At 36.2% G+C, this 10,348-nt stretch overlaps 1 protein-coding gene across 1 annotated transcript in view; it reads right to left on the bottom strand.

Moving 5' to 3' along the window:
* The window catches only part of LOC106456962 (activating signal cointegrator 1 complex subunit 3-like), a 266,949-nt gene that overhangs the window by 20,317 nt on the left and 236,284 nt on the right, over nt 1-10,348 (bottom strand). Inside the window, exons 33-35 of the mRNA XM_022382757.1 lie at nt 9,672-9,783; nt 3,495-3,685; nt 2,260-2,428 (exon numbers count right to left, since the gene is read on the bottom strand). Coding sequence (XP_022238465.1) covers nt 2,260-2,428; nt 3,495-3,685; nt 9,672-9,783 — 472 coding nt within the window. The remainder of the gene's footprint in view (nt 1-2,259; nt 2,429-3,494; nt 3,686-9,671; nt 9,784-10,348) is intronic.

The following is a 10,348-nucleotide window of genomic DNA, read 5'->3' as shown; positions in this document are numbered from 1 at the left end:
GTTATTTTACGGTGATAATCTTGTTTTCTTGTGCCCAATAATGCATAATTTCATTTGCTAAACACGTTTAGATTGAATGGTAATTTATAATCAGTCACAAGAACGTCGAATCTGAATCACTTGAAAAAAAAACACGGGGGTGCTTAACTTTTTTCCAGGTGTATATTTCAACAGCATAAGTTAGCAGTTTTTTACATTTGCTTTCATTGCTTTACAGATGTATTAAAACCATCTCAGAGTTTGCATAATCCATTTATAGCAGTGTGATTATGATTTATCAGTGAGACAGCTTTGTCTAAACACACAAGTTATAATTATGCCACACAGTGTGGCATGTTAGGATATCAAGTAACATGAGAAATTATATTTTTTTTCTTATCAAACTTAACGAGTTTCTAATTTTTACATGTTAGTTACTTTTGTAAAAAAGTATATAACAATAAGCAAATAAATATACATAAATAATCAAATTTAGTACTCAGGCTTTTTGATACTGACAACTGAAGCACTCTAAACCTACTTTTTTTTTTTATGGCAATGTTGGTTATCCACAAAATTATTCATGTTTATTTCAAATATACATCTTAGAAGATGAAAAAATTAGAATTTCCTGAAGTTATAACTTTTCTATACTGAAAATATATTTCCAATAGGTACTTACATCCTCTCACATAAATAGCTATTCTCAATCAGTGCTGCCCTCTATATGCAAAGATTTTTTTGCATGCCACAAGTCTTGAGCTACCACGTACCTTACAATCAACTGATTGAAATATGTCTTGCATGTAAATTATCATGCGACAACTGTCCACCATTAAGTGTGCGACACACTCTTGACATATTTGATTCCACCAAACTATCACTTCAAGTTTTGGCAGAAAATGGAAGCACCTTTTTTTCAATAGGGAGGAAGGGTGAGAGAAGGTAAGTACCTATTGGAAATAGATTTTCAGTATAGGAAAATTATTACTTCCAATATGGAACATTACCTCCGGTCACATAAATAGCTAGAATCCCACATTGAACAGGTGGAGGGGCAGGTGCTAGGGAAAAACAAAGCAGCATTCCTCGAAAGTATCCAAAGAACACCCAATACAGCCAGTTTGGAATGAGGTGCCCCAGATATGGGTGGAAAAAAGGAAGGAGCGCATTCCTATGGGAGAGAACAATGGTGGGATAGCTTCTTGAGCTGAACACCACAATAGCAAACAATGAAATTGAGGTTAAATATTTAATTACAAGTGGTGAAACGAAATCATCCATGGAAGACATCTTGTAAAAATAAAGCTGCTCTTTCTATTGGTTATAAATGATCAAACAGCAATGTTAGCAAGAATTACTGACATTTTTTAAAAAAAAAATAGAATGATATGGGAGGGATGTCATGTGGGTTTGACACTTTCATTTGTATCTTGGTTAAGCAAGAAGAGTGGTGATTCTACTTTTATATTCTGATTTGTCACTATCTATAGTATGTGTTTGTAATTTTGCTGGACACTAAAAAAACCATATAATGGTAGAAAGAAAATCAAAGTAGGCAATTTGGGGTGCAGTTGTGTCACATGACATAGACAAGCCGTAACTGAGAATTTATTTAAATATTTGATTTTGAAATTAGGAAATTAAACGTTTGATAATATAAAATTTGAATTAAACTATATTTTGAAGTATATCTTGGATAACAAAATAGTTTAAATTTTGAATGTAACTCTGTAAAAATGTGTAACATGCACACTTTGACCACCCATATACAAATGGCTAATGAGCAAGTAGTTAGATATATTAGTGGCTTAACTACTTCACTTCATGGTGATTATTGTACTGTTGTGTGAATTTAAAATTTTTTATCACCTTGAAAATTCCCCATCAAACTTTCCATAGTTTGCCAGTTAAAGTTTTAGAGAAGAAATATTAACATGGGTCATTTTGTTTTTTCATTATTTATATAAAAATAAACTGGCATTGGGAAAATTGTTTATGTATAAAGATGAATGTGAGAGATTTAACCTTTTCCATTATTTGCTTGAGAGGTAAAACAGTTATAACAGTGGCTACAGAAGTCAAACAAACACAAAAACTAATAATTAATTATTGAAAACTTCTAATTTATACTTCAGTAGCAAGGAAAGTAAAATTTATGATTAATAAATATTACAAAACTCTCTAAATAAAATAAAATAAACTATAAGTTTCAAACAACAGAATTCTTCTTAAAAGAAATGATAATTAAAGTGTATAAAACTGTAAAAATCACCCTACCTGTAGAATCCTGATTGATTGGTCCAACACAGACTTTAAATCAGTAAGGTAATCAGAACATGGCAACTCCAACCGAGAAAAGTGTGCCTGGAACAACAGGTAGGCCTTTGTGTAAGGACTGTCATAACTGTACGGACTCACCTCCAGGGGGCACCTTTTGGCTAACTCACTATATTTTTAAATATCGTGAAACAAGTTTTGAGTGGTTTCTTACAGTGTTAAGTATTCACCCAAATACAAAAAATATCTAGTAATTATGGTAATGTAAAAAATGTACTGAACTCTATTTATCAAGAGTCTTGTCTTTAACACCATAAATTAAACAGTGAACTAAAAATTTACTCTTACAGAACGCAACTACCATCAGTTCAATAAAACCTACTAATGACTGAAAATCTGCTAATCAGAACATGCAGAGTTCTAATTATTTTTCAGTCAAAATATATGAATTTTGAAAACAGCTTCAGTTCTTTCAATTACAAATCAAAAGTGCTAACAACAGCTTTATATGTTCAGAACTGAAGTTTATAAAACATATGAATATTATAATGTAATAAAAGAGATGAGATCAGTTATAAAATCCTTTACTTTGAGTATAGGAGAACTAACAAAAACTTCAAATCTTTTGAACAAAACATAACAGTTCTGAAAACTATTTCAAATCTTGTCAAATCATCAATCACCTTCACACAAATCTTCGAGTCCTAATACAAAGGTCATGCAACATTTCTGGGAATCAAAGTGATAGATTTGGGAAAAAAATTCTTTAATATTTATTCATTGCAATAAGAAGCTTTTACTTGCTTAAACCTATGTTTACATTACTTAGTTCATAGCAGTAAAGAAATGACATCAACATAATAAATGTAATTAATCTAGTTTTATTATGTGACAACCAACATTTCTGTTTTAATTCACATTCCAGTTTCAAGAAAATTGAGATGGTTCATGAACTTTATTCTGTTTTTTTAATGTATTATTGCAATTAAACTACAAAAAAACAGAAACAAATATTAAAGGAAGTAAAATTCAAATTCTTCTAAGATTACTTAATGCCAATTAGAACTAATAAATTTCAAAACTTTTATTATAAAAAATAAATTTTAAGTTAAATGTACTAGTCAATTAGTTAACTGATATCAAAAGATTTACCTGATAATTGCATTTTATTAAGACAAACATGCATATTTCTGTACATTTATAAATACTTAATTCATAATAATTAAGAAACTTACCTGTTAATAGCATCTTCATTATGTCGTACTGGAAGTTCTGCATATTCCTGTACACTGGTCAAGACTTTTAGCAAGTCTTCCAAAGACCTGTCTGGCCCTAGTTGATCACAAAAACTCTGAACAGTTAGATGACTCAAGTAGTAGAAAGAAGCAATCCTTCCAAATACTGTAGAAGTTAAGGCTCTGTTGTCCTACAGAAATGAAGATATAAAGTTTGGCAGAAGAGATAATCTTTCTTAGAACTATAGAAGATTAGTAATTCTTTTGCTCTACAGATGGAACACAATAATATCCATCAATCTGAGGATTAAAAATATTGATGTCAATCATATCAGATATAAATAACAGCAACCAATGAGACTATCCCACTTAACATTCTTAACCAAGAAAGTTAATACTACCAATTCCTATGATTTAAATTTTTCAAATCTTACAATATGGTTTTAAAATCATGAAAAAAGTTTACAGCAGTCTGATATGTTTACAAAAACGATTCAATACATGAAGTAATAATATTAACTGTTAATACATATATATTTCTTAAATTCATTTAAACATCCTGAAGTTATAATTTTCCAATACTGAAAATGTATTTCCAATAGGTACTTCCCTCCATTCACAAGATTAGCTTTTCCTGTTTTATGCTGCCTTTTATATGTGAAACATTTTTATAATGCATGCCACAAGCCTTCCGCACTCCCTTATTGGAGGCAAAGATTCCAACATGTCTATCATTCAAATCACCATGCGTCATCCCTCCACCAGTAGAAAAGCACTACTATCACGTGACGCATGTGACTCCCTCTATGCGGCACTACCAAACCATCACTTCAAAGTTTGGTAGATGATGTAAGCACCAGAAGATTGTTGGGAGGAGGATGGAAAGTGTGAGTGTAGAGAAGTACCCATCAGTAATACATTTTCAGTATAAGAAAATTATAACTTCCAATATGGTATTTCCTCCATTCACACGATTAGCTAGAATCCTACATTGAAAAGGAGGGGAGACAGGAGCGAGAGAAGAACAGACTTATCCTCCAAATTTGTCTGAAGGATACTTCTGTAGATGAAAGAAACATATCAGATGATATGAGGAGGAGCACCACACCACTTCTAAACCAGGTATCTCCTCACCATGAACAGCAAGGAACAAACATGGTGGAAAAGGAAGGAAGAATATCTGAGCGGGAAAGAATAAGTTAGGAAAGTCATCCCAACCAGATAAATATAGAAACTCAATCTCATACAAGTAAAGCGTGTAATGAAGGATGCGTCCCATGGTGTAGAATGGCTAGGGTGCAGTGGACTGTACTCGGTAAGTCAACAACATCCAAAACCTCCTCACTGGATACCGACATCTGTGCGAGGGAAGGATGAAAATCATACCAACTTCACTTCAAAATCATGGATGTGAGGAAAACACAGACTTCAGGGCACAACACAGAATTAGCTAGGGATCCAGGAATGTGTCATCAGGTATTTGAAGGAAGTCCATTGCATGCAACCAACTCCCACAACCATGAGACTGGTCCGAAACATCCAAAGGTCAATAACATCCCTGTTGCAAAAGAATGAAAGAGTGCCCAGGACAGAAACATCCCATGTATACCCTCCATGACCTACTTCACAGAAGGAAGAATCAAGGGAGGAAGATGAACAATTCCAAACCTGTGTGAGGACTTAAGTTGATTGGTTTACTAAATATCCAAAATCAGACCACAGGGTAACAAGATCTGTGCAAGGATAGGATGAGGACACCCAATCTAGGGGATGAACTGCATTTAGACATCTCACTCCATGATATGTCACTCAATCTGGAGGATTTTACACCTTCTACACTGGCAAAACACCACCACCTTACTCTGAACTGAATGGTTTGAGCCATTTATGTGGAACTCATCCAGTAGGTTGCCTCCATGGAAACCACCCAAGCAGTTTGGAACTGGCAAGTGGTAAGGACTCCCATACTTCATGGGACGAAATGGGTGTGTGCGCGTTGGAGAGTCCAGAGGAACGGCTACACCCGAGACAGTGTAACAGGTGATCACAACACCCAATTTGGAAAAGTAGACCACACTGATTTATTCAATCAAAGCATGGCAAAGATGGGCAGCTATCCCCTTCTGCTTTATTCATGCCATCCATGAGTGGTCTGGTCAGGGATAGCACTATTTATGACACAAATATCATGAGGTTATTGATCATCCAGCAATCTTGTGAAACACCCCATCTCAAAGGTAAGCATGCACAGCCATGAAAATATTGATTGAAACAACATGGCCTACAATGTGGATTTGTTTGTGTGTGTAAAGAATACTTGGTCAGGCACCACTTGTCACAGAGTGGAATCCAAGAAATGAAATTTGAGGCAATGGCCCCTGAAAGAAAATAAAGCATTAATAAAGAATTACCTAGTGTAATAGCCACAGGTGGTAGGCAATACCCCAAGGAAGCAGAAACAGTGACATGATGTAAGTAGTGGGAGATGAACATCTGGGAGGTTGGTCCACATGCTGACTGCAGAATCTCCTCCAAAGGCCGACGAAGATGAGAAGCAAGAGAAAAGGTGAGGTGTCAGATTTGATGGAAGGTAACATGAAACAAAGCATGCTGGGAATAGGACAAGGAGGAATATGCCAACTGGATTACATGATGAACCCAACTGGTAAGGACAAAAGGAGAAAGATCCTGAAAGGAAGGAGGTTGGCATGGGATAAAGAGACAGGAACGGGAACCCCTGAAGAAAGTGGTACAGGCTATATAACAACAAAGAGCACGCACCTGGCTATCTGGATCACAACAAAAGTGGAGATGAGAAATAGGGGGTAAAAGAATTGGGCAAAAAGAAGGAGTTACCTTTATGACCTGCTGAGATCTTGGGAAGGAAGGAACGATCCTGATAAAAGAGAAGATAGGTTTGGTGGTACAATGTGCAAGTGGCATTGATATCGAACAGATTCGACCGACATCACCCGCAGGTTAAGAGGAGAAGGAAATATGCCTTAAGAAATAAGTGAAACAAAGAGCACGAGACAATAGGCTCAAATAGAGGTAAAGTAAGGGAATTGAGTACCACATTAATATCCAAACCCGGAAGTACCAGATGCCTAAGCAGTTGATGGATCCAAAAAAGAATGAATCAAAATGGCAAAGACAGGGAAAAGGAAAAGACTCTGTGGTAACAGGAAAAATAGAAAGTATGGAATAGGGCTGCCTAGCATCGAGGAGATCGAAAACTCCTTCTCAAAAAGCCACGTAAGAACTCAGAAATACCAGCAACTGTAGGACGAGAAGCTGCGATACCCCAAGCCAGGGCTCAGGTGTGAAAAACATTCCATTTCCACTTATACACAGCCATAGATGAAGGACGAATGGAATGAGGTAAATGAGATACCACCTGTCATGAGAAACTGGATCTCCTCGCAAGAGACCAGACAAAACCCAGTTGTGAAGAGGGAGGACATGAAGTGTGGGATGCAGAACTGGCAAATGTAAGAGGGATGGGAGGGAGCAACTGTAGCTGGAGTAATCAAGGAAACCACAGTTGAGCAAGCCAGTAAGGAGTGATTAGAAGGACTTTGCATGGAGTGGTATGGATGAGGGAGACTGCCCGATGAAGTAATCTGATAGGAAAGTAAACATAAAGGAACTTGTTCGACCAATCCTGGCTGAAGGCATCTATAGCCAAAGCCTGAAGATGGGGAACCGAGGGCCAAAACAAAGGTAACTGGTGATTGAGGGCAGCAGCAAATGCATCAATATGAGGAATCCCCCACCGATCACAAAGCCACAGAAAAACAAGAGGATGAAGGGACCGCTTTGTCAGGTAAACCTGGTTGGTTCGAGAAAGACAATCCACCACAAGGTTAAAAGCATCTGGTACGTGCCACACCATCAAATGAATGTGATGATTGTAGGCCCAAAAGAAAAGATCCAATGTATGAAAACAGCGATCTCAACCGGGTGTCACCTTGGTGATTGATATGAGCCACCATTGTTGAAATGTCTGAATGGATCATGAGATGGGAAGAAAGTGATCCAAAGTCCAACAAACAGCAAGGAGTTCAAGGATATTGATATGAAGAGAACATTCGCCAACAGACCAAGAACCTAAAGCCTCCTGGTGATCAACTCATGCACCCCAGCCCTGAAAGGGTGCATCCATGGTCAGATGTAAATCTGGCCTCTGAGGAGGAAGAGAGATGCCTGCCGATGTGTGAGCTTTGTCCAACCACCATCGAAGATCATCCACGATGTACAAAGGAAGGGTTATGGGAGTATCAAAGTGGTCCCAAGCAAGGTTCCATTGGTCATGGAGGACCCACTGAAGGGATCACGTAAGAGCCCGGCCGAGAGGAGTCATAGAAGACTACATCCCCAAAACTGACAGAACCTCGTGAGCAAAAAGTGTGTTCCAAATGGTCAGTTCCATAAAACAGAGCCAGAGAGGAGAAGGTTGGGCCCGTGAGAATAGGACATCATGACCCAAAAGTTCTCAACAACAAATAAACCATGTTTGCAAGGCCAGAGCTAAAGATGACAGGTGGGCCAATATGGAAGTGAGGAGGAAGAGGAGAGGTACTGCAAATGAGTTGTAAAGATAAGATGAAGGCAGGAATACTATGTATGGGTAAGATGAATAAAAGATTCTGGTCCAACCCCCTAAAAATACAAAACTGAACCCAACAATTGTTGGTCCAGATATGGACAGTCAGCCTTATGATAAGCAATGGCAGACTGATCCAAAGACCCTGAGAGACGAGGCATACTAATGCCGTCACTTAACTGGCAGGGGAAATGCTCAGGGTTAACCCCAATATCAGGGGATGGGGGGAAAATTAAATAAGGTTGGAAAGCAGAATCACATAATAGGGAAGGATGAGGGTGATAAGAAATAGAAGCAATAGACAAAACATCACATACCTGAGAAATGAAATCAGAGAAAGCGGAACAGAATTCTCAGGTAGGGTTTGGGAAGGCATGGCGAACTCCAGAAGAGGAAACAAACAATGAAAATCCTCATAAGCCTGGTCATGCTTGAAAGGCTCAGGAGGAAGAAAGGCAACAGCTGGAGACAAATGTTGTCCCATATAATGCTAAATTTCCCTGCGTTTAAAGGCTGATAAATCCCCCAATGGATCACCCACACCTGTGGCCTGAAGTATGGCATCAGACGGATGAGATGTATACGAAGTGGTAACGTTAGTTTCAGAATTCATGCTTGATACCAAATAAACAATAAAAAAAATTTGTGGCAAAACACGGTAAATCAAACGCTTTCGAAAATAAAGTGAGAAAAAATTCTTGAAATAAAGTAAATTAAATTAAACTACTTTGAGAAGTAATGTTTAAGAAGAAAGATGTCTGAACTCAACAGTGTCAAACAAGAAGTGATGGTTTGGTAGTGGCACATAGATGGAGTCACATGCATCACATGATAGTAGTGCTCTTTTATTGGTGGAGAGATAACGTATGATGATGAGAGATATGTTGGAATCTTTAATTCCAATACGGGGTGAGGAAGGCTCGTGGCATGCGATATAAAAAAAGTTTGCATATAGAGAGCAGCACAAAAGAGGAAAGGTTAATCTTGTGAGAGGAGGGAAGTACTGTATTGGAAAGTTCTGTTACTCATTCTGTTGGTGAAACAGAATAGACATTAAGAACCTAAATATACAACAACCAACTTTGCATTTAAAAACCAAGTTTAGAAACCACGAATACAAGAAATTAATAATATCCTTAATTTCAGGGGATCATGAACATGACTAAGAATGTGGCTTGAGATTAGTTTTATCTAAGAAGCAAAGCAATAAACTCTGAAGCATATATGTCAATCTTATAAATGTAAAATTAACAGTGATAATTCTTATTTACTACAGGCTTTACACTTACATTTTGAATTATGTTTCTATTTATTGTACCTCTTAATTACAACTCAAAAAAATTGAAAAGTTCTATTTTGTATTATATTTTTTTAGGATCTTCAGAGGCCAAAAATATAAAAATGAGAGTGAAATACAAAGGAACAGTGCTGAACTTTATAACTTATAAATCAGATACAAAAATAGCCCCAATAAAACAATACAATTTCCCATTTACTTTATTGATACAAAAATCAATATATACTCATATTTGACTTTAAGTTTATTTAAGCAGTAAATAACTCTAGCTTACCTCTCCAACTTGTAAGCAGTGTGACTTTTCTAATGTCTTCACAGCAGAATCCACGAGGCCTGACAGGTATTTATTCAAAACACTGCTGTTGACACTCTCCAAGCCATAATAACTATAATATAAAACTAGATGATTTTAGCAATTTTCAGGATTTACACAAATATTTGTGATCTACACAAGTGAACTAAATATGTAGCAAATCAATATTTTGATATTTTTAGGAACGTATTTCCTGATTAACTCTTTCAGCATGGGCTTGGTCCCTCAGACTGACCTTGTGACCATTTTGTGCTTACTGTAGTTTTCATGATATAACTTTTAAATTAATAAGTGAATGCTAATGAAATTTGGCAGATTATCAGTAAAGATTACAATGCTTTGATTCACAGAATATCAACTTTTTTATTATTAAGTCTTAAGGTTTGTAAAGCAATATTTTTCTAGTGTCCTTTTTTTCTTTTTGCACGTTACCTATCTGTCATGCAAAGTAATATTCATTTTAAGATTAAAAATACTTTTGTGCATCAGAATATTTTTAAGTTTCACATGCAAAATATTTATAATATTCAAATAGTTACCAAACATTTCTTTAAAAAAACTTTATATTTCATCTGTTATTTTCAATAATTAATCTCTGTATGGGTTCAGTAGATTTGACTTTTTTATTATTAAGTCTT

This window comes from Limulus polyphemus, unplaced genomic scaffold (genome assembly GCF_000517525.1).
Source record: "Limulus polyphemus unplaced genomic scaffold, Limulus_polyphemus-2.1.2 Scaffold275, whole genome shotgun sequence".
Taxonomy (NCBI): Eukaryota; Metazoa; Arthropoda; class Merostomata; order Xiphosura; family Limulidae; genus Limulus; species Limulus polyphemus.
The sequence above is the reverse complement of the archived record's forward strand: the minus strand, read 5'-3'. Positions and strand labels throughout refer to the sequence as shown.